The 24,488-nt window shown below is 41.9% G+C and overlaps 1 protein-coding gene and 1 non-coding gene across 21 annotated transcripts in view; one reads left to right on the forward strand and one right to left on the reverse strand.

The window, feature by feature from the left end:
• CADPS (calcium dependent secretion activator) overlaps positions 1–24,488 on the forward strand; it is a 598,625-nt gene that overhangs the window by 552,855 nt on the left and 21,282 nt on the right. For 19 of the 20 annotated variants that reach the window (XM_066352057.1, XM_066352051.1, XM_066352049.1 and 16 more), the window contains one exon: positions 6,919–7,026. The exons of the other annotated variant lie outside the window; for it this stretch is intronic. In XM_066352057.1, coding sequence (XP_066208154.1) covers positions 6,919–7,026 — 108 coding nt within the window. The remainder of the gene's footprint in view (positions 1–6,918; positions 7,027–24,488) is intronic. 20 annotated transcript variants of the gene reach the window in all.
• LOC136382698 (small nucleolar RNA SNORA42/SNORA80 family) lies at positions 21,118–21,251 on the reverse strand. The gene has a single exon (XR_010747319.1). It is a non-coding gene; the product is annotated as a small nucleolar RNA SNORA42/SNORA80 family (small nucleolar RNA).

Consider the following 24,488-nt stretch of genomic DNA (forward strand, 5'->3'; position numbering starts at 1 on the left):
CTGTACTGTGTATTCTTCCGCTGCACGCAACCAAACTAGTCCACCCACGTAGGCCCTACGTACGAGGCCAACTGTGTAAGCCGAAACACTCACATCTCAATTTTTTTAAGTTTTTATGGGAGTGAGCATCATAAACTTGAGATGTCGAATGTCGACACTGTCGTAACCCAAAGACCCCCTGTACTCAGTACCGTACTTTGCCTTGAGCAGATGTTTCAGCAACAGAAGCAGGGCTCGTGTGGATGATGAGCGTGTGAAGTCCACACAGTCTGTGGCAAAAGGGTGGGAGTGAGTGCTTGGACCTGCTGACATTAGCTCTGGCCTCGTAACTCAAAGATCTGGGGGCTAAGGATTGTTTTCTGTCAGCCTGAAAGCAGAGGAAAACCTCACCAGCAAGAGTAGAGCTGGTGAGGCATAGGCAAGGCCCAAACACGGGGATCGGCAGTTGGAACTGGCAACTCAAATCGGCATTTGGGGAGGGCAAAATGGTCAAAAACTGCCCATTTTATGTGGTTCAACATAATTCCTGCAAGGCAGGTTCACTTCAGATTTATTGTAAAGATGAGGGTAAAAATGGGCTCTGCATCAACAGAACAGTGCCCTGATCTGTAGTTCTTCCATGTTCATGGATAAATGATACTAAATCAGAAGATTTGCTCAGCTCTGGGGGGACCAAGTGAATTAGCAGAGTCTCCGCCCTCTAGGGAGATGGAAGGAAATGATGTGGCATGTCCCCAGATGCAGTCCCTTTACCACTGATGACACACAGCATGATGATGACAAGGGCAACCAACACTTATAAAGCACTGGCTGTTTTCTGGGCACCTTCTAAGCACTTTACAATTCATCTTTATGACAACCCCACTTTAAAGGTAAGGCAACTGAGGCCCAGAGAGCTCATTTCCTTAGAGTCTCACAGTTGCTAAGTGGGACAGCTGAGATTTCAACCAAGGCTTTTAAACACTGTGCCATCTGCCTGTTTTCTTAGTTAGTGCACAGATGAACATCTTTATTTAATTAACTGAGTAGTTACTTTAGTATTGGAAACACTATGATTAGCACCTCAAACTCAGGATTCCACCAATTATCATAGCCTAGAAAAAAGGTAAACTTTAAAATTAAGTTTATTAGTGTATTTTATAACAAATAATATTATATAGTAACATTTTAATTAATGTTTTAGTAAATAAACAATTTTAGAGAAAATAATAGTGCATAAAAGACAATATGTACTATATGTACATTATTTACATGTAGTAAATAGTAGTAATTATTTGGGCCTGATTGGGTAGAGCTTCAACCCAGAACACCAGAGTCACCTGCTCAAGCCCAGGATTACCAGCTCAATCCCAAGGTCACCAGTTTGAGCCCCAGTCAAGAATTGTATGAGAAACAACCAATGCACAACTAAATGGAGCAATGAGTTGTGCTTCTGTCTCTCTCTAAAAAACTAAATAAATTGGTTAAAATGGTAAATTAAAAAATAACAATAACATTAATCATTTACTTCTCAAAACAATCCTATGAGGCAGGTAATATTGTCATCCTCTTCCACAGTTGAGGAAACTAAGAGAAGTTAAATAGTATGCCCTAGGTCTCCCAGCAAATGAGTAGGAGTGTGAATGTTCAGGTGCTAGTACTTTGACCAGTAGATAGAAACTGTTGACACTGGCTCCCAAGAGAGAGTCAACTGTGAGCATGTCTTTCCACATCTGCCTTCAGTGAGAGCACGTTGGTAGCACCAACTGAGCCATGGAGAAAGTATTTACACCATGGAAATTGGCAAGCACTACAAATTAAAGTTTGTTGTTTAAGTTGTTTTGTTGTTTTGGTTTTTTGTTTTGAAGAGCCAATCTATCAGCACACCAGTGACTATCATCTATTGAATGAATAGTCCCTAAAGCAGAATATACAGTGGCAATAGTGGCAAAAATTTTTGTTTTATTTATTTATTTTTGCTTTTAAATAGCAATTTCTAGCCTCATGTTTCTAGAGATTTTGATTCAGTTGTTCTGGGATGGAGCCTGGAACTCTTTTTCTAAAAAGCTCTCCACGAGGCATGACTAGATGGTAGTGCAGTGGATAGAGCCTCGGCCTGGGATGCAGAAGACCCAGGTTCAAAACCCCGTGGTCGCCAGCTTGAGTGCAGGCTCATCCGATTTTAGTAAGGGCTCACCAGCTTGAGCGTGGGGTCACTAGCTTGAGGGTGGGATCATAGACATGACCCCATTGTCGTTGGCTTGAGCAAGGGGTCACTGGGATGGCTGGAACCCTCTGGTCAAGGCACATGTGAGAAAGCAGTCAATGAACAACTAAGGTGCCACAATGAAGAATTGATGCTTCTCACCTCTCTCTCCCTTCCTATCTGTCTGTCCCTATCTGTCCCTCTCTCTGTTTCTCTGTCACTGTCACAAAAAATAATAAAATAAAAATAAATAAATAAATGAAAAGTTCTCCACATGATTCTGATATCTAGTCCAAGTTTGGGAACAAATGGACTCAATCAGTGATTCTTGACCTTGCCTACATATTGGAAATGCCTGGGGAGTTTTTACAATTAGTGCCGGGTTGCTTGCCAAATAAAAACAACCTCTGGGGTGTGGAGTCTAATGGCATTGGTAGTTTTTAAACCTCCCCAAGTCTTTCTTTTTTGCAAACAGGTTTAAGAATCATTGGATAAAATCGTCTTTTAAGTTGTTTCTAGCTCTGGAGACTGTGAGTTCACTTGTGTTGCTGTGTGAGGTTGGTCCATGTTTTATTGCTTTAGTTTATGGGGACTAGTAGTTAGTTACCCTAGGGCCCTGGTTGGCAAACCGCGGCTCGCGAGCCACATGCGGCTCTTTGGCACCTTGAGTGTGGCTCTTCCACAAAGTATCACGTGTGGGTGCTACCTCAATAAGGAATGTACCTACCTATATAGTTCAAGTTTAAAAAATTTGGCTCTCAAAAGAAATTTCAATCGTTGTACTGTTGATATTTGGCTCTGTTGACTAATGAGTTTGACGACCACTGTCCTAGGGGACCTGTCACTTAATTATCCACACTAATGGAGAGCAGCATTATTACCTGTCATTCCAAACATTGCCTAATTCTCAAAGCGTATCTCTTTGCCTTAGACGTAGTATTCAAACCTTTGTTATATATAGTAGTTTTGCATTCCTAATTTATGCTTGCTTATGAAACTGGAAATCTGAATTTGTTTTCTCAAAACTCAGAAGTACCCTGATAGGAACAAACTATAATTAAAATGTCTTATGTCCTATTTTTCCCAAGACACCGAGTAGCTTCTTCACAAATGATGTCTTCCACATGTGGATGGAGTTAGCTATGTAGAGATTCATTTCTTTGTTGTTTATTTTACATGTCTTCTAGAAATCTACATCCTATGCCATCAGTCTGTCCAAGCCACATTTAAAATAAGCAGTGTAATTGTGGGGTATTCAAACCCTTGCCTAACATTTTTCTCACTGTTTGTAGATAGCAATGTGGTATCAAGCCTAATTTATCTAATAGTATCAGTTGCTTAGTCAAGAATATTTTCCATCTATAACTACAAGTTAGCTTGTTTGTATGTAAACAGTTTTTATTTTAACCATTTGTTTGGAAATTGACTTAAAATGCATATACATTCTTCCCTTCCTTTTTAAATAGGGAACTAGCCGTCCTTGAACATTTCCTCTGACTTTCCTCAGTGCCCCGCCTCCCCCAGCGCCTCCTCCGTGGGGGGCAGCGTGCCTCCCCCAGGCCCCACCACTGGGGACTCCACTTGTGTGGAGCTGCAGTTTGGCAGCCAGCTCCCTTACCTCATGGCATCGAGAAGAGTGATAGCACTCTTCTATCAACACACCTCTTTCACACAACTCCCCTCTCCCCCTTCTTGGCCCACCAAAGGATGAAAAGCAAACTTGTTGGAGTTGGATGTAAAGCTGGTTAAAAAGGGAGATGGTTGTGAATGGGGCCCTGAGGACCTAATTAAGAGAAAACTACATTTTTGTGCAAAGACTGTCGATTTTATTTTGACGTTGGTTTCTCCAAGGCTGCTTTTTTTCTTCTTGGTTCCAAAGTAAATTATAAAGGCAGGTAAGGCTCTGAAGTAATACAGTGTTAGGTGGGGGTCATAGTGACTTCATGTTTGCATAATGATATGGCTTTTAAAGCAATTTAACATGCATTATTTTAACTGATGATTATAACAATGTTTGAAGGTAAGTAGGGAGCTATCTCATTTTACAGATAGTGTAATTAAGGCCCAGAGAAATTTAAATGATTTTCACAAGTTCCAATGTGTAGGGGAGCCAATAAAAATCCACATATAGTAAGTCTTCATTTAACGTCATTGATAGGTTCTTGGAAACTACAACTTTAAGTGAAATGATGTATAACAAAACCAATTTTACCATAGCTAATGGATGTAAACAAGAGTTAAGTTCCTAGGGCTTCTCATCAATGTTATAATGAAAAGACATTGAACAAAACAATGTGTTGAGGACCTGCTGTAGAATGACTGAAGAACTTTAAAAAAGAGATGGAAGGGCCCTGGCCGGTTGGCTCAGTGGTAGAGCGTCAGCCTGGCGTGCAGGAGTCCCGGGTTCGATTCCCAGCCAGGGCACACAGGAGAAGCGCCCATCTGCTTCTCCACCCCTCCCCCTCTCCTTCCTCTCTGTCTCTCTCTTCCCCTCCCGCAGCCAAGGCTCCACTGGAGCAAAGTTTGCTCGAGCGCTGAGGATGGCTCCTTGGCCTCTGCCTCAGGCACTAGACTGGCTCTGATTGCGGCAGAGCGACGTCCCAGATGGGCAGAGCATCGCCCCTGGTGGGCATGCCGGGTGGATCCTGGTCGGGCGCATGCGGGAGTCTGTCTGACTGCCTCCCCGTTTCCAGCTTTGGGGGAAAAAAAAAAAAAAAAGGAGATGGGAGGGAGCCTCATTTATTCATGGATTTGTTCATTCAGCAAATATTTACTGAGTACTACTGTGTGCCAGGCATCAGTCTCTGTGCTGAGGATACAATAGAAAATAAACCAAGTAAAGTCACTGTATTCATGGATTTTATGTTCTAGTTGGCGAAGAGAGACCAAAAATAAATAGACAGATATATTCATACATACATGCCTACATACATACATAGAACAATGTCAGATATTGATAAGTATCCTGGTCAGGCGCATGCGGGAATCTGTCTGACTGCCTCCCCGTTTCCAACTTCAGAAAAATAAAAAATAAATAAATTAATTAAATAAAACAGAGAACTGTGGAGTTTATTAACTACCTGGGGAAGATGGATCATACTTTTTTTTTTAATCAAAGCTTTTAAAACTTACATGCCCTTTGAGGATAGCAAATTTAGTGAAAAGAGAAGAGACAGTGAAAATAACCATTATTGTAAATCACTGTTTCTGACATTGTGGGTTATTAATAGGTGTGCTGAATTTGGCTTTGGCTCTTAGCTATAAGATGGCTGTATGTGTCCAGGAAACGGCCACGTTTGCCACAAGCATCACCTAGAAAGAAATGGAAATAATAATAATAAGTTTCTCAAGTCTCCCAGGTAGGGATCCTTCTCCCCATGGAGAATGCCTTTTGATGTGCTGCTGCCAAAGGGAGAGGAGGAGAGAGATGCCAGTTGAGAACTAATAGCTATCACATCTCATTGGAGAGCCTCTATTGTTTCATATCATAAAGCTGCAACAATTATAGGACCATCACAGAACCTGCTCAATCCATTCTATGAAAATTGCTTGAAAGTGTAACAGTTGACTACTGTGGCTTTGGGTTGTCTTCATTGTTTTTCAAATTAATACCTTGTCATTGTTTCAGCAGGTGTTAAAAAATGTTACTAGCATCCCAGGGACCAAGCATTGGCCCTTTGCTTGATCATTGTTTGCTTTGTATAAGGAAAAAAAAATACAGTCCTACTGTTTCCAAACCTTCCTCATTTTCACCCTGGAAATTACACAGAAGTGTTAACTAACTTCAATTTACAGTGCCTGACAGACCCGTCTTGTAGAGAAATGATACTTTGTGATCTAAGGTAAAGCACAGCAATGAAAACTAATCTTTTTAGTGATTAGCAAACATATGATACATATCTACTGTGGAAACGTAAGGGGCTTATGGCAGCTTTCCTAATGACCCATAGTACAGTGTTTTAATAGGTTTCTGTGGAGATAACTTTGTGACATCTGAGCTTCATTCCCCCACCCCCAGACAATAAATCATTTCCTACATTGGATGAACCACCTGCTTACCTTTCCAGAAAATCTAATTTATTTAAAAATCAAATCCTTCCCCCGCCCCACTTTTTTAATCCTTGGACTGTGAGGCAGCACCTAGAAGCAAAGACAAATTGGTTGAATGTTTCCTCTGAGTCCAGTGATTAGGAAATACTACCTCTCAGGTCAAATTACCCTCAATATGTGACTTGGGTGGGAAGGGTGTAGAATGAACTTTTTTTCTTTACTTAGCACTTTCTAAATGTTTCCAAAAAAGAAACAGGGATAGGGAAGGATGTCACCTTTCTAATGTTATATTAAGGACACACAGTGGAAGACAGAGTATATTTGGGTATTTTAAATGGATGGGGAGTTTTCAATCCAAAGACAAGCCAAATAACATCTCTGGGTTACCCAGTGAATATGTATTCATTCAAGTATCTTTGCCAGAAACAAAATATTAATAGTAGAAAAATATTTATAAAACCCTGTGATCCCAACTCCCTTCTTAGCCAGATGTGATTTCCAGAAAGAGCAGAGAAGGTTCAAATACCGGTTCCTACCAGTCCAGGCTGGGGACAGCTATCATCTGTACTGCTGCTGGCTTCAAACCCAAGCAAGGCAGTGGGGGCGGGGGTGAAGTGCATGGGTAATTAAGGAAGAGTTGCTGTCTGAAAATCCCATTTTCATGTTTTCCTGTTTCTTTGCAGAAACCTGGGATGGACGTGGCCGATGCCTATGTGACTTTTGTCCGCCACTCTCAGGATGTCCTTCGTGATAAGGTCAATGAGGAGATGTACATAGAAAGGTTATTTGATGTAAGTAAATGCCTTCTCCTCCTTGCAGACCAAGGAGGAGACCCTCCAAAATGTGACAAAATAAGAGACAGGAGGATAAGTCACATTTTGAGAACACGGATTGGTGCCGATGCAAACAAAATCTTTTCCTCTCCCTCTGCCTTAGACTCTGATCTGTTGTGTGTCTGTTTTGAACCCACTCTGATGTGACCACGTCTCAGTCTCAATCTGTGTGATACGTAGGATAGCGCCCAGCCTCTCAGCAGGCAGGCTCGGGTCCTGCATGAAGCTTGGGAGGCAGCTTTCTCTAACTGGCAAAGACCTTTCTTGGTCATGGTTCTCCTCCTTGCAGTCTGGCCTTGCTTTAGGGAGATATTGCCATCTGAGCCAGCCTGCCATCCTGGGGGTGGCTCCTCTCTGACACCAGCTGTGGCAGGCAGATGTGCATAAATGTGGCATTGTTATCACTGCAGAAAAGGATTCCGTCTCTGGGAGACCAGCGCTCATTCCTTAGCCCTGGGTTTTGGCAAACACTTCTGCTCGAGTTGCTCGGTCAGTTGCCAGCTAGTTGCCCCTGCCCACCCACCTGCTTGAAAATTTGAGAAAAGAAGCAGGTGCACAAAGGGCAAGTGCGTCGGGCTGCCAGACCCAGACTTGATTTCCAGTGGTTAATAGTTGCCGAGCAATCTTATTTTCACCGTGACTACATCTGCACTCCCAAAGCAAGCCACTGAGGCAAAAAAGAAAAGAAAAAGAATCTGCTTCAGTCTCAAATCGCCCACCTCTTTCAGGCCAAAGCAGATGGGGCTTTCTAATTTAGACAGCGATTTTGCTTCAAGTCTCCACCCAATTTGCCAGTGTAGACCTGGCCAGAGTGCAGGGAAGCTGACATACTTGTCTCCATGTGGCTCTAATTGTGTTCTGTCTTGTCCAGCGTGAGCTCCTCCTGTCCAGGTTTCTGTATTTTGAGCGCCAGCCGAACATTAATGTTTTGGTCTACTATGGTATCTGTGTTTCTATGCTTTTTCTGTGATTGTGTTCAGCAGTTTACATCCAGTTTGTGTGTATGTGTGTTTTTGTTCCACAGCTCAGTGAGCTCATTGTTGGCACCGCCTGGGGTAGCGCAGCTTCTGACTTTTATATGCCTCGTCTTCCAGCTCCTTTGCTTTCCCTGTGTGTTGAAAGGCTCCTTTCCTTTTTTCTCTCCCAATCATCCGCTTTCTATGCCCGACAGCGCTCCTTCCTCTGCATAACCTTTCTCTGAGAAACCTTTTTACTTTGTAGTTCCCACCGCCCCTCTCTGATGAAATGGAACTTATCTCTCATGTCAAATGTTTTATCACATTCTATCGAGTGGCATGAATTAGGATCAAATAATCTTCCTGTGTACATCTTCTAGCATGACCCGCCTCCACTGAGAATGCCACATACATGCACAAAGCTCCCAGCGGGCCCTCTCCCTGTCTGCATGCGTGCCTTTACGAGAGTTCTGAGCCGAGAATGTCTGGGTGACAGTCACGCACCCAATAGGCATTGAAAACAGAGAGGCAGCCCCTTTGGGTCTGCAGTTAGAGTGGCCATGCTGCCCATCTCCACTAAATTAAATTCCAAACCACAGATTTTCAGGAATCCCTGGGATTGTTCTTTTCAATGCCTAGGTTGCCTTCTTTTATCCTTTGATTGGTACCTTCTGATTCTCAGTTTTGTGTGGTTCTGTGTGCACGTGTGTGTGAGTGTATGAGTGTGTATGTGAATAACCTCGTGCTCTCTAAAACTTTAAAACATCTAGTACTGAATTTGATGTTTAATCTGTTTTGCCTGTCGCTCCATAACCAAATAACTCACTCAGCCTCTTTCTTTTTTTAAATTATAAGTAAAAGTGGACAATTTTTTAAAGTAACCTTCTCCAAGGCAGCCAAGTAGATTGTCCTCTTCTGTGACCCTATTTGAAGAAGAATAAGAGTCCGGCATTGGCTAGCACAGATGGTAAAAATAGACTTGTTCAACTATTGAAGAACACAGGCAAACTCAAGCCCTCTGGCCTTTAATGTGAATTAATAACGAAAAGAAAAATTATAATAACATGTTCTTCAGAGGACAAATTATGTTTAGGGTGATTCAAAATTTTATAAAGTATTTTGGTCCCTTGTTGAATTACACTGACCAGCATCAGAGTCATCAGAAACATTATGAGAACCCCACAATTTAGTCTTATATTGTCCTAGTTATGTTTTCTCAGGAGAGTCTTAGTTACTGTCCTCCAAGTATCTGATTTTAAAGAATTAACTGTTACAGTTATTTACTGAACACCAACCACTCCCATGCCAGTGGAGAAAGAATTTTCAGTAGCTTGTTTAGAGATAACAAATTTCTTTGCCATTTACTTTATTACTTTTCAAATAACTTACTCCCATAATTTACAGAATATTGGTGCTAGGCAACCTAACTGACGTAGTACAAAAAAGTTATTGAATCTGTCATGGCTTTGAAACATTTGTCATTTGAAAAACCCAGAGTTTCTCAGAAAGCTTCATTACCATGCCGTCTCAGTAATTTAATTCAGTACTTACTGTTTTTCTATAACCTATCAGCAAAACATCAGATTACCAACATGTTTGATTATTTTCGGCTTCTGTCTCCTCAAGCATGGTGTTTATTTCTTTGCATATATGCACTGCAAGGCCCTCCTGTCACCGAGCTAAACAAGGGACTCAGGAATAGTAAGACAGAAGGGTCTGTGACCTGCCACTCTAAACCTCTTACAGCAATGAATAACTCTTTCAACTGCATTTCTTAATTATAGGGGTCCTGGGACAGGTTTTAGCAATTGGCAGAAATCTATTGAGAAAAACTTGTTGATCTGTGAGGTTTCCCTTCCAAATAGTTGCATTTTGATAAATGGCAGAAATGAATAATAAAAAATTAGCATTTGGAATGAGGGGAAAATCTCTATCTCTGGGGGTGGTTGATTCTGCTGTGTGTCATGCTCTGGCTGTGGTTCCGGCTGGCACCTGTCATCTCCAGGCAGGTTCTCAGAGCTCCTGTCGTGGTTTTTGCGATGTTTCTTAGTTTTATTTACCTGATAAGTCCTTTAAGTTTTTGCTGTTAAGTATTGTCCCCTTTTTTGCCTTTTTGAGTGTACCTTATAGAAAAGGCTGGATGGCATTAGTGTGTGTTTGTTTCCGGGGATATTTGGATTACTAGCTGGTCATTTAATGAGTACATCCTTCATTTCAGCCAAGCCTCAGTCTCTGTGCTCTCTCTGAGACGGTTTTCTCTCTGCTTTGTCGATGTACTTTTGGCTGGAATCAGGTGCTTGTGGGAGATTATTGGCATATCATTTGGGCCTCTATATTTTATATTCTGCATTTTTAATCTATTTTGTTATGTAACTTAAGAACAGCTTTCCAAATTCATCTTCACCAATTTTTTTTTAAACAAGCATTCTCTAGATTTATTGAAGAAATATATTCAGATGCAATGTTGCCTAACCAGGTCTTTTTAATGCAGTGAAAGTTTCCCTGTTTATTAATATAATTTATTTACATAGTCCTTCTATAAAACATTATCAGCTTTTTTGGTAATGCCCCTATCTAGTCTACAATTAAGTGCTGATAGAAAAAGAATCCTTCTCCTGCTTCACATGTTTCAAATATACAACTGTGCATTTCATCTGCATTTTGTAATTCTTTTTCTAAAAAAATGACATGCAGTTGTGAACTGGTTTCAGCTGCTGCAAAATAACAGTTTATAATATTTTGAGACAAAAGCAAGAGAATATATATGATAGCAATGGATTTAAATGATATGAGAGATGCTGAATCTTTAAGAGAATCAGGTTGCTGTTGCACTCAAGAGGAAGCCTGGCCTCCTTGAAAATTATTGCATGCCTAACCTCTGGTGGCGCAGTGGATAAAGCGTCGACCTGGGAACACTGAGGTCGCTGGTTCAAAACCCTGCACTTGTCTGGTCAAGGCACATATGGGAGTTGATGCTTCCTGCTCCTCCCCCCTTTCGCTCTCTCTCCTCTGTAAAATGAATAAATAAATTAAAAAAATTTAAAGAAAATTATTGCTGACTTTTAAAGAAAACAGAAAAGAGGAACATGAAATCATCCCCCGCTTCCTAATGCAGCACGGGAGACGGAGAGCACAGCCTAAGGAATAGCTCAAAGGCTGCGACTTAAAGCTCGAGTGTCCATAAACCATGCAGATGGCTTTCCCCCCTTCTCTGGCGATTAACTCAACATCTTCCCCAAAACAAAAACATGCTTTTTGAAATTAGAGATCAGATCATCAAGAGAAGCACCTAAGATTTCAAGGTCTAAACAAAAATTAATTTATCTTCTTTCCTCCTTGTACTTCTTGAAGACATAGACTGAGAAGAAAATCGGGATTAAAAAGAGATGTGCTTAGGGTGAATTCATCTGCTTAACCCTCACAGGCTCGGGGATGAGTGATTAAAAAGCCACCCGCACTTGGATGGAGTCCACCCGGGGGGCAGTGTGGGTCCGCCTGGCTTCCCTCGGGCCGTGCCATTGGAACTCGGCCGGAACCTTGGCCCAGGGATGACATTTGGATTATATAGGTCAATTATACACTTAATCTGCCTTCTGGAGGATTAAGTATTTGCAGATTGACTCTGCTTCTCCGTGGCAGTTATCAGATCAGCAAAGGGCGCCTTACCAAACCACCTCGTAAGCACTTAATCAGGCACACGGTCAGGGTCAGGGCGGGTGGAGCTGCTGCTCTGGGTTCTTTGCCTTGCACAGATTTTAACTTGCTATTCCATTATCAAACCCTATATTTGTCCACTGTATATGTCAGCACAATAATTGAGTGTGAATATTTCCCTCTAAAGGGGTAATTTGAAAAATGAAGCCTGCCTATTAAAATACATATTTGCATGAAACCACAGATATCCTTATTTTAATAACCTTTATTAAATTACCATCCACGCAAAGTGCTATCCATGTGAACATAGAGCAATCAAAGTAGGGTCAACCTGCTCAAGAAAGAACCGAGAAATAAGCTACAAAAAAGATATTCCATTATTATGTAAAATCCATAAGGTATTTACCAGCTGTCCAGGTAAGGGAAATTACTTCCAAAAGTATGACTGGGGCAAAGTGCGCAGAACTCAGCAGTAAACAGGTTGCCATTTCAGGGGCTGATTAAAGAGAGACAAGGCATTCTGGGTCTGTAGACCCTGAGAAAATGAGCTATTGCCCCTGTAAGCAATAGCAGCTTTGCCCCAAATGGAAACTGTTGTGTCATCCTCCTGTGCCTTGCTTCTGGCACCTTCAGACTTTACCCTTGATCCTTACAAGCTGGGTGACCTTGGATAAGGTATTTAATCTCCGAGCCTCAGCTGAAACATCTACGTAACAGAGATGAGATGCTAATAAGCAGAACCTTCTCATGGAGTTAACATCAGGAGGCAGTGCTGTGTGCAGCTGCAAGCATCAGGCTCTGAGGAAGCATTTGGTAAGTGTCAGCCCCCCCCCCCATCATCATTATATCATCATCTCCCTGAAATGGAATGATTTCCCCAGACATCTTTTTTTCTTGTAAAACAAAACTCCATATATGTTCGAAGGTGCTTTAGGAATCTTGCTATCACTTTCAGATGTTAACCCCAAGTTGCTCTGGAATGACTTGAGGTATGTGGGCTGAGGTACCATATCACTTGTGGTAAAACAGCTCTGAAATAGGCAGAACGGCAGTGGTCAACATTGGGGCTCTGAAGTAAGCCAGCAAGAGGAGGAATCCTGATTTTGCCACGTCTGAGCTGTCTAACTCTGGGTGGATTATTTAGCTTCTCTGAGCCTCAATTTTCCCATCTGTAAGGAAATTAACTTCTTATAGTTGTTAGAGGACTAAATAACATAATGGATATAGCCTGTCATAATGCAACATTCAACAGGTCTTCCATTTCCATCCTCATCATCGCCTCGTAGAACTATGTTAGCTCCTCCAACTGGTGTTGAAATGCTCTACTTCCTAAACAAAACCGCACTGGCAGATAAATCAGAATTAATCTTCTTAATGTGAGGAGTTCTAATGGGGAGAAGAAAGTGGTTAATTCCTTTTATTATTACAGATGTAATATTCAGACATTGCAGACATTTAGAAAATGTGGCTAGGCTATAATAAGAAAATGTCATGTTCCCAGCACCCACCCAAAAATGATTACTCAAGTGTTCATTCTTTTGACTCTTCCCTGTGTGTGTGTACATAATATACTTTTTACTAAAATAAGCAAGCAAAAAAATTTACCTTTTTAAAGTTAATGATCTTCCTTTGCTTGTCAATAATACACTGTTCATATTCAAAATTCTCTTCTTGTCTCCAAAATAGCCTTTACAGCTGGTCTCTGCCAGCCAGAGCGAGGCAGGGCCCCACAGCGTCTGGTTGTCATGTGCTCCCGATCTCTCTTCCCAGCCCCGGTCCTTCTTCGTGATCCTGACTTGCTAAAAGGACTGCCATGCCAATTGTTCTGCAGACTGGAGGATTATATTACTATCTAAACATAGAACTGATCTGAGGAGGAAAAAAATCTAGCTGAATTCAACCAAATAGTTCTTTTAGACATAATTAGTAATTCAGCATAATTCAACCAGGGTTTTTTTGTTTTGTTTTGTTTTGTTTTGTTTTAAAGCTGTTCTCTGTGTGTAAGGAGAATTTCTGAAGCTAGTTTTAAAAAAATAGCAAGCAATTTACAGAGGCCAGGGTACAGGTTGGCCATGTGAAGAGCTACAGGGATTTCACCTCATGTATGAAGGCATAGATAAATTAGCTCAATAGGTACATCTAAGGTTCATGGTCACAGTCCAGTATTTCTTGCGTCACTGCAACTGCTTTGGTGACACTGTGGACTAGTCACTTTGGCATGTGCACCCCTAGACCATTAGGAAGGTTCCTTTGTTAATTCTGCTAGGATTTTCCTGAAGTTATCAATCTGAAATTAAGCCCTTCAAATCAGTCTGAAGCTGAGCTTTCCATACACTTCAGATCAAATTTTAATTGAACTATGGCCTTGTCCCCATCACCCACAGTTACCAAGCTGAAGAGTGTGCCCTTCAGCCTGCTAGGATTTCCTTTAGAATCTGTGTAATTACAGATATTGGAGCCGGAAATCAAATTCCACATGGACCAGAAGAAGCAGCTGGGAAAGGAAATACAGTTGATTTTCTCCTAAATATTGAATTCCAGAGTGAATTCTGATAGTTAAACCACGTCCTGGGCAGTGCATTAGTGCTTTAGGGGATTGTCATTTCCCGAGGAGAGTGTGGAAACTAGACACAGAGTCAGCGGAAAAGGAGCCGTGGGAGGAAAGAGCAGGCCTGTCCCTCCCACCTTGGTTTAGGGCGTTTGTAGGATATATAATAATATAGTATAGATCACATATATAACCAGACATATAATATTACCAGATAGGCATAGATACATAGTTATACACACATACGTATATAAACACATGATTGAAGTTTATGTTCTTGGAAGTGAACCTTAGAATCAATACCTTTCCAAACTGAAGTTAAATAACAATCCTAGCTCATCTTCATGACTTTCATCCTCCATTGCCCCTCAAAGATCTAATGTCTTTATGATTTTCCTGCTTCTTACCATACACATCTGCTTTGATCAGATTTACTATTTCCTCCCTTCTTAAGGTAAGAAAGACTTAGTACTGCCCCCTGTTGGGATATTTGCAATTCTAACAAAATACTTAGCCAAAAGAAAAGGGCAGAAGTCATAGAAGGTTTTGACCTTTGACATGACAGAAAGCAAACTCTACTAGGGTGGGACAGAGTGGAGCTGAGTGTCTTGATGTCTCTGATGCTCTGTTACAACGAATCTCATATTCAAAATGAACCCTCTCTTGCCCCGTGGCCTTCACAATAACGTGCAAATGATAACAGTCGATTATTTTGCTTTTGGAGTTCTTAGGTATAGAACACACTTCTATTCCAGGTGAACATGGGAATGTTTCTCTCCCACGCCTGGTTGGTTTAAGGTCCACACAGTCCTCCATGCAGGAATGGCAAGGGCTCATGAATAGTTTTGGATTACTCAGATTGTGTGACTGGGTCATCCAGAAGGATTTACTTTGTTGTTGTTAGCGTTGTCCTCATAGACTTACACTTCAGTGGCATTCTTCAAGTAGCTCTTTTTTTTTTTAAGATTTTACTTATTTCTTTGAGAGAGGAGAGAGAGAGAGAGAGAGAGAGAGAGAGAGAGAGAGAGAGAAGGGAGACACACAAGGGGAGAGCAGCAGGAAACATAAACTTCCATATGTGCCTTGACTGGGCAAGCCCAGGGTTTTGAACCGGCGACCTCAGCGTTTCCAGGTCAATGCTTTATCCACTGCGCCACCACAGGTCAGACCAAGTAGCTCTTTTCTAATCTAGCTTCTTCCTCCTAAAGGCATTCAGAGAACTAGGTCTCATTTACTTTTGGGCAAACCTTACATAGAACCAGTCTTGAAATTTCTCTGGAGCTTGTGTGCAGTGAAGAATTTTGCTAAGTGTCTTTATCAGAACAGCTGTCTGTGTTCCAGGACACATGTGGTGGATACAGTTCATTCATTTTCTTTTCCAGAAGAGAATGCTCCAATAATCATCCTAAGAAGGCAGACTGATTGCTCTGTTACATTAAGGTCACAGAATCCTTGCTAACATGACACATAGGATACTTTCATGTCAAAAAAAGAGGTTTTTTATTTCCTTATGGCAGACTTATAGCATGGAGGCAGTAAGCAACACTCTTACACCATGTGTGCACACATGCATGAGCATACACACAGTAACCAAGGCATGTTTTGTAGAACAAATATCATTACATTGCATGGTAGGATACGAGCTGTGCTAAACCCTCAAATACTTCCCATTAATTAACCAAGTAACTGTTTCTCTCGCTGCTCAGCTCTGTGGAAGCTTCTTTCAAAAAGATCTCACTGTCTGGCCATACCTAGAGTCATAGTCACTGACTCATAACATCTTTTTTTAATTTAGAAATTAAATTTAGTAGAGTGTCATTGGTCAATAAGAATACATAGATTTCAGTAATTTTTTTCAATGAATGAATTTAAAATGTCATCCAGGTTCTTATTACTCAAAGTGCCATTTCTGGGCCCTCAGTATCAGTCTCACCAGGGAGCTTATAAGAGGTGCAGGATCTGAGCCCTAACCCCAGCCCAGATGATTCCAAATCTGTATTTTAACAAGATTTCCTGTTGATTCAAATGAACATTAAAGTTTGAGAAATACTGGATAAGATTGATGACTTTCAAACTTATTTGTCTATGACTCACAGTAAGAAACAAATTTTACATTGCATGCTAGTATGTGTATGTATACAAACACACGTGATACAAACATTTATGAAATATTTGCATTTAATATAATACAGTCTGATATTTTCTATTCCATTTTTTAAAAAGTTGCTAACCAATCAATGATTTCACACACACTAATAGGTCACAACCCTCAGGTTTAAGACTACACCTTGAACAAAGTTTCTCACCTGTGGCATTATTGACCTTTTGAGCCAGGTAACTCTCTGTTGCAGGTTCCAGGCTGTGCACTGAAGCGTGTTGAGCAGCCTGCTTGGCTTCCACCCACTAGATGCCAGTAGCATCCACCTCTCAGTTGTGACAACCAGACATGTCTCCAGACACGGCCAGCCTGGGAGCTGGCTTGAGAGTCTCAGAAATAGATCATGTTGGGAAATGTCCTGCAATGACTGGAAAAACTTGTGAGATATTCACACTCTTCACCCTCTCCTTGTCTCTCCCCAGAACAGTCCTACTCAGGAGCCCAGGGAAGGATCCGGTCTGAGCCCCCGTTAGATCAGCTGTTAGATCAGCAGTGTGGGTTCCCGCAGGGCTCCCGCAGGAGCCCAGGGAAGGATCCGGTCTGAGCCGCCCGTTAGATCAGCTGTTAGATCAGCAGTGTGCTTCCCGCAGGGCCTCCCGCAGGAGCCCAGGGAAGGATCCGGTCTGAGCCCCCGTTAGATCAGCTGTTAGATCAGCAGTGTGGTTCCCGCATGGCCTCCCGCAGGAGCCCAGGGAAGGATCCGATCTGAGCCGCCCGTTAGATCAGCTGTTAGATCAGCAGTGTGGGTTCCCACAGGGCTCCCTCAGTTGCTTTCCTTTAGTTTGCTTTGGGTGATTCCACCTGGACTTTGCTTTTTAAAACATTGTTACTTCTACTAGGTGGCTATAAGCTATTTTTGTGTGTCTAAAAATTGGAAATGAAGGCTCAACTTGAATACTTCATCCATTCCCAATTCCCAGTTCAGAAAAGAATAGTTAACAGGTCCTGTTCTTCTGTTAAACTCCTGTGGAATTGATTAAAAATCCAGTTAATGGAGTCAAGTGATTGGCCTCCAATATGACTATTCCCATATCAGAAGGCTTACAATGATAGTGCCACTTGCCATGTTGGGGGCCTTGACTGCCTTTGGCAGAATTTTTCACTCCAACTATCCTTGGACTAATGCCAGCTATACCAACAAACCCTGAGGTCTTTCCCAGGATGGGGGTATTATTAATTACTAGATCTGCATGCCAATCTGTATATAAAAGACCATCTCATTTTTATGTAAAGAAAAATTTCTAAAAGAATAAATAATCTGTGAAGTAAGCAAAGTTAACTTTATGACTTTTCTCATGAAATTCTCTCTTTTTTTAAGGAAGGGAACTATCACTTCCTTTTGTTCAGAAAATCCATTACTTGGTCTTGAAGACCATCCTGGTAAAGAGAAAACATCCGTGACCAGGTGCCTCACTAGCTGTGGAAACACTAGGCCAGTCTCTCAGCCAGAGGTAGCGTTGCCCCACCAGAGATATTCAGCAATGGCTGGAGACATGTTTGGTTGTCGCAGGTGGGGAAGGTGCTATTCACATTTAGTGTGGAGAGGCCAGGGAGGCTGCTGAATGTCCTCAGTGCACAGACAGCCCCCCACGATAAGAAATTATCCAGCTCAAAGTGTCAACAGCATGGAGGTTAAAAGATCTTTCATGGCATGGGCTCTTTGAGTTGAAATTTTGGTCTAAAGCAGGAGAATCAGCTGTGGGTCATTCTCTAACCCAGGGATTCCAGTGACTGTCCCTAAAGAATTCTCTACTTGGCAGATAGCTCAGAAACTAGTCTCAAAATCCTTTTAACAAGTTTCATACAAACTATCTTTTTAGGGTCTAAAAAAATTAAAAGCAAGGAATTGTTAACACAACTTTATCAGCTTGCACTTAACCCTTGCCCAAGAGTAGTTCCCACAGAGCCTCAGTACTTCAACAAAAACTCCAATCTGTTCTGTTACAAGAATCACAACAGCTTTCTTTCTACTAGAAAGTGGCCCTTGAAGGTTTTAAGGAACCAGCTCCTTTCCAGCAAACAGGCGTTAAGAGCATAGGCTTTGGAGTAACATACCCTCAGGTTGCATTTCTGGGTCTGCCACTCACTAGTTGTGTGACTTTGAATAACTTATTTAACCTTACCAAGCCTTAGCTTCCTCCTCCGTGAAATGGGGATGAAAACATTACCTGGCTTTTGGATTAGGAGGACAAAATAAGGCTTTGCCTAGAAATCTAAAACCTCAATGGTTGGCACCTAGACATTGCTCCACAAATGTTTCTTCTTCTTTTTGTCTCCATCGGTAATAGTAACAACATAAAAACCAGCTCACACCCTTACCTAATACTAAGGCAAATTTGCAGAGAGAAGAAAAGCAGTGATACATTCCTGAAATTTTAAGAGCCAGAGATAAATTGGCCAGAGACTATGCTAACAAGTAGCAAAGAGTCCAATGGTTTGATCCTTACAGGAAATTTGTTTGAAGGAAGAATAAGAACCCAATGCAGTTGGAGCCGCAGAGGAGGCAGCTCCATGGTTGGATCTACAGATATCGAGGACTTGGGAAGGGGTAGGAGGTAGGATTATGTGCTCAGGCCATAAGCAAGGAGAGATGATTGCTGCCTCGGGGAACACGGCTAACCCACCAACACCATACCCTCATTAGCCTTAGCAGAGCTTCTCTTTGGAGAGGTCCTTTTAGAATTTAGACAACAATGGATTCACCGGGGTTATGATGATGCCAATCTAGGCATCTGAATATTTGCTTTGTAGACACTAACTGTTCCATAAACTTGAAGAGTAAATTCTTTTCATATTAATATGAATTAATGTTTTGTCTTTTACTACATGCTTCTTCACTAGGGGTGTGCATCAGAATTACTTATGTATCTTTTATTTAAAAAATATCCTTATTTAAGTTGCATACCAAAAATGCCAAGTCAGTAGATCTAAGCAAGGGCTCGGGCATGTTTTTTAAAATTAATTAATTAATTAGCTAGTTAATTAATCCAAGCTGATCAAGAACTATTGTTTTAAAGGAGTGCTCATCTACTATGGGTGATTTTGTCACCCAGGGTATATTTGGAAATGTCTGGAGACATTTTTTTACTGTTACAACTGGGGTGTGTTGGGAGGCGGAGGCTGGATGCTACCAATAGTAACATAGGACCTCTCTAGTGCCATGATGGGTGGCAAATGTCCTACACTGCGAGGACAGCCCCCACAGCAAAGCATTCTCTGGCCCCAATGACAGTAGTGCTGAGGTTCATGAATCCTGATTTAGGGGATAAAAGACACTGAAAGATGTTTATTTTTATTATTTCTGTTAATACTCTTCTTACATGGTGTCCTGCAATACAATGTCATGACTTTATTTATTTACTTAGCAACAGTTGAAGAGAGGGGAGAAGGTACTATTATTTCCACTTTTAAGATAAGAACCTAAGGTTCAGAAGAGCTTGCCCAGGACTTCAGGGACCCCAGGGGCCCCGTCTTCTGAAACTGTGGTTGTTCCCATTCCTCTCTCTGAGAACAGTGATATTGTCTGCCTTATTCACCATTGCATCCCCAGTGTCTGGCATATGTAAGCCCTCAATTATTATTTGTTAAACGGGTATTGATGAATTCTTAGCCTCTTTATAGTATATTGCGTACCTTGTCAAGGACATTTTCTATTTCTAATTCTAACTCAAAAATAGTAATTGAGGACTTTGAATATTATTCACTATGAATTACTATAGTTGTCACCTAATTTTTTTGGAAGCCTTGACTATAGAATGTTCTGATTAATTTAATAGTGAGTGAATTGTTTGGCCCATTTTTGGTTAATTTGAAGATTTATTGGAAAACCATTCCTGTTTCAACTCCTCTTTTTGAAACAACTTCTAAAATGTTTTAGTTCTCATTTCTGCCTCACTGAGCACATGAAACAGAATCTAATTCTCTGGGTCAAGATCTCTCGACGCTCTGGCTGTCCCTCCTTCAGCCCGTGTCACCACCTAGACCAGGGGTCTCAAACACGCGGCCTGCATGCGGCCTGCTGAACAATTTAATCCACGAAGTTCAAAATATTTTGGATAAAATTAAGTAAGCCTAGGGGCCTACTTGTATTTTTCATTTCTCTAGCATCCTAGCTAGATATTAGCTTAGTTAACAGCAGTTGTGATGCGAACTACAGTTTCTGGTCGTTTTGTGACACTGAGTAAACTGCATGTACGATTGTGCTTGTTGTATTGATTTTTTTTTGTTTTCAACTGCAGTGAGAAAAGTGTTGCATAACAGTTGCCTTTTGTAGACCTAGTGCGGCCCGCCGAACGGCTGTGATCTTGCTCTGCGGCCCACATGCTGAGTTGAGTTTGAGACCCCTGACCTAGACACTGAGATGAGAAGAGTGCGTTCCCAGGATCGCCCCACTGCTAACTCCCCACACTCAAAGTGTGGGGCTCTTGCCGCCACACTTGTGCTTCTAGAAGATGGGGCTGGGATGCTTATTAGCCCAAAGACGTTTTGAAAGCTGCTCTTCTAATTTGATCCCAAAGAGGACTTTTGGGAAGAGGAAAAAGGGAATTTTTTCTAAAAGGCAAATGCAAATAAGAAAATATTACAGTTAATTGGGAGTTTTAATAAATGGACGTTTTATAATTGTAACAATGATAACTTAAATTTCTTTTATGCATATTTTCCTGAACTGTACATTGGAGACAATAGCATTATCTTGTTAAAGATATTATGTCTTTTATATTCTTTTCTCCCCCCATTGTATAGCCCACTTCAGTGCCAGCAGCCTATGGGCAGAGGCCAGGCAATGGTTCAGGGCCACGGTTTGCTCTGGCATGGGGCATTATGAGCGACCCAGGGGGACGGAGTCTTTTATACTCTTAACAGTCTCAGATGGTAGGTACTTAATGATTCTCATTGTTGAGCCGTGGAGGCTAAGAGCCAGTATTTATTAGGTATTAGCTATGTACCAGATACTGTTCTAGGCACTTAATGTAATAATTTGTGTAATTGCCATTACTTTCTGTGAGTTAGGTTTTTACAGAGAAAGATGTTGGGCCACAGACAGATAAATTAACCACTAAGTTCAAAAACCTGGGAAGTGATCAATTCCAAATCAAACCCTTTTCTTTCTGAGGCAGAGCAGATACATAACCACAATGTGTTAGGGAAAAAACCTACACTGTTCACATATGTGCCCCTAAACTCCCACTCCACTGAGGGGTTTACTGTGACAGAAGTCACCATTGCCTACATGGCAATACCATGGAAGTATACAAGACAGAAATTGCAATTTCATGACCCCTGGTAGAAAGTGATTGATTAGTCACAGCTCATCCACTAACAATTTTGGGAGTTGAATAGCTAATTGGACAGACTCCTTAAGGAAAATTCAGCCATGCCAGGGCAGGCCTACTCCTTAATTTGAGGACATTGTCACTGGACTCAAGTTCCAGGAACAGCAGCAGAACCTAGACCTAAAGGTGGGAAATCCCGGGAAATGCAACTGCCCCAAGTCAGGGTAAAACCCCCTCCTCAGCAGAGAGAGGCCACAGCACAGTGGGGAAGCTCGCATTTCATATGTGCTGCAAAAACCCCTTCTACCTAGGTCCAGCTGAGGGGTGGGTCTCAGCTTTCAGTCTGTATCTCCCTCTGCATTCTGTCTGAGATCACTTATACCATAAGAATAAAGTTTTGTGGTTTATTGGTGGGGAGAGGGGTGATGGTAACACAATATCATTACATCCCAGACAGTTGATAAATGGTTTAGGGTAGCAGCTTAAGTTCCTTAAACAAAGCTTGACACAGTGGTGTTATTTAACAGCAGTGCTCAGGATTCTCCTCCGAGCCCTGTTGACTCCTTTAACCTACTCACATAGCTAAGTTTTCAACAGCACTATGAGGTTTCACAGATTGGCGCCCTTTACAGGAGGGGAAAGTAGTCCAAAATTACAGAGTAGCATGGTTATACAACCTGTGCATAATACAAATGTAGTTGCAACTAAATCATTGCGCAGTCATTATCCAATAATGCCTGAGGTGTCAGCAATGTGAAAATTTGTGATCAGGTATCACCAAAGCCTTTCCTTGATTTATTTCCAGCCAACGCTTACAATAAGTGATGTGACAAGGTGATGAAAGAGGAAAGATAGGAGGGAAGGAAGGAAGAATAAAAGGAGAGAGGGAACGATGAAATAGAGAGAAAAAGAGTTGAGTTGTTTTTTCTCTTAAAGCTTTAGAGAGCTTACCAGATAGACCTTCAGCTGTTCACCAACCCTTGAAAGTGGCAAAACCCTTGGCCTGTGGAAAGTGGTCTCTATGCATTGTTTCTAAAGAGTTTGTTTATTCAAAATATGTCTGCTTTTGGCACTCAATTTCCTGAGTAGGGGCTCAGATCAGTAGCCAAGCCAGCACTGTGTACCCTTTAGTGAAGCCTGTTCCTGCCTGTGGTTTCTGAACTCATAAAATAGTGGTGACCCCACACAGGGGACATGGATGAGTACGTGATGGAATTCTTTTAAAGGCTCCCCACTTGGCTCACAGAACTACAGAAATGGAGGTCTGTTTGCATTTGTTGGTGCGCATTAGAAATAAATTTGGGCATTCAGCTTAAAGAACTCACTAACGGCAAGATGCACAAAGAAATGCTGTTATGTTTTTATCCATCTTTGTAAGTTTGGCTGGGCAAGAAGGTTTATCAAAAGAAATATGTAAATAGCACAGCCTGCTATACAAAGGAAAAGAGAATAAAATTAATCCAAGACATCCGTGGCATAATACTATTTTCTTCCCTCAGCTTTTCTTTTTATTCCTTAAGACACGTCACCTCGCAGTCCCAACACAAACAATAGCCCACTCAAAAAACAAACACAAAACCAAAACCCAGACCCAAGGCAGCCCTCGGCCCCAGGAAAGAACTCCAAACGGGTCTTCAGCCTCACTCACAGTATTGTTATTAAATCTAACATGATCATAGCCAAGTCATCAGCTTGGGCAATATTCCCCTCTCCCCTCCTTTTATTTTTGGGAGAAAGGGGGAAGTATTGGGAGGGTCGGAGAAACCAAGCCAATCAAAGTTAAATAAAGTCTCTTTCTAGCAAGACTACTGTCTATAACATGTTGTTCCTTATAGAAAGTGGGATATGGTGGCATTTGCTTGATTAACTCGCTCGACAAAAGTGACAGCTGCTGTGGTGCACGCGGATAAGCTGCACGGCGCAGTTCCGCCTTTGTACATCTGTCAGCAGAGAGGAAAGAATAAAGAGCGAAAAGAGACAAATTGGTCCCCAAAGACTCTCCATTCAACTTAGGAGGTTTGCCCCATTCAGGCGCTCGCTGTGCGCCTCAAGTACTGAGAGCTTATTCAATTTCATTCACTCTTTCGAATGAACCCACAAGTGTTTAATTTCTTATTCTGTTGCCTAAAAAAGGGGGGGGGGTGGAGAAGAGCGGGGCAGGAGGCTGTAAACAGGGAGCATTCATGGCAGGGCAGGTTGATCTCAGCCGCACGTATGAACTCATGGCTAATTTATGGTTTAACTCTCTGTACTCAGCCTAGCCCTGTCGGAGTGCTTCCCAGAGGACCTGACGCAGCCATCTTCTCTCCTGGCTGGTGGATCCAAAACCATCTGTAGATATGGAGGGTGCCCAGTAAGGTCTACATATTCCTGTATAAGGACAGTGGTCTGAGGTGCATGCCTTTTCCAGAGATGGGGTGGCAGGCTCCCCAGGATGAGGTTTGGGGAAATGATCTGGAGAACATGGGGTTCTTTTCCCCTCCCAGAAAGAGGAAAAAAATAGAGTCACATGCAGTGAGAAGTGGTAAGAGGGGAAGATGGTTTCCAGAGATTAAAAATAAAGCAAGAGGCAAGGGCGTCGTTGGGAGGCAGATCCCAGCTGTACACAGGGAAAGCACACATGAACTGTTAAAAGGCAGCACTTTGTCTTTCTTTTTCTCAAACCTGGGAGCCCCAGGCATCAGAACCCGTTTTCCTGCCTCCTTTAAAGGGTGGTCACTGTGCATCCCCAATGTCTCCTCCAGGAGTTTGAAAATCCTGCGCCAGTCCCAGTGCTACCGTGCTCTGCCCAGGCGGTCACTTTCCACCTTTCTCCTGCCTTCATGCCACCC

Source organism: Saccopteryx leptura, chromosome 10 (assembly GCF_036850995.1).
Source record: "Saccopteryx leptura isolate mSacLep1 chromosome 10, mSacLep1_pri_phased_curated, whole genome shotgun sequence".
In the NCBI taxonomy this organism is placed as follows: domain Eukaryota; kingdom Metazoa; phylum Chordata; class Mammalia; order Chiroptera; family Emballonuridae; genus Saccopteryx; species Saccopteryx leptura.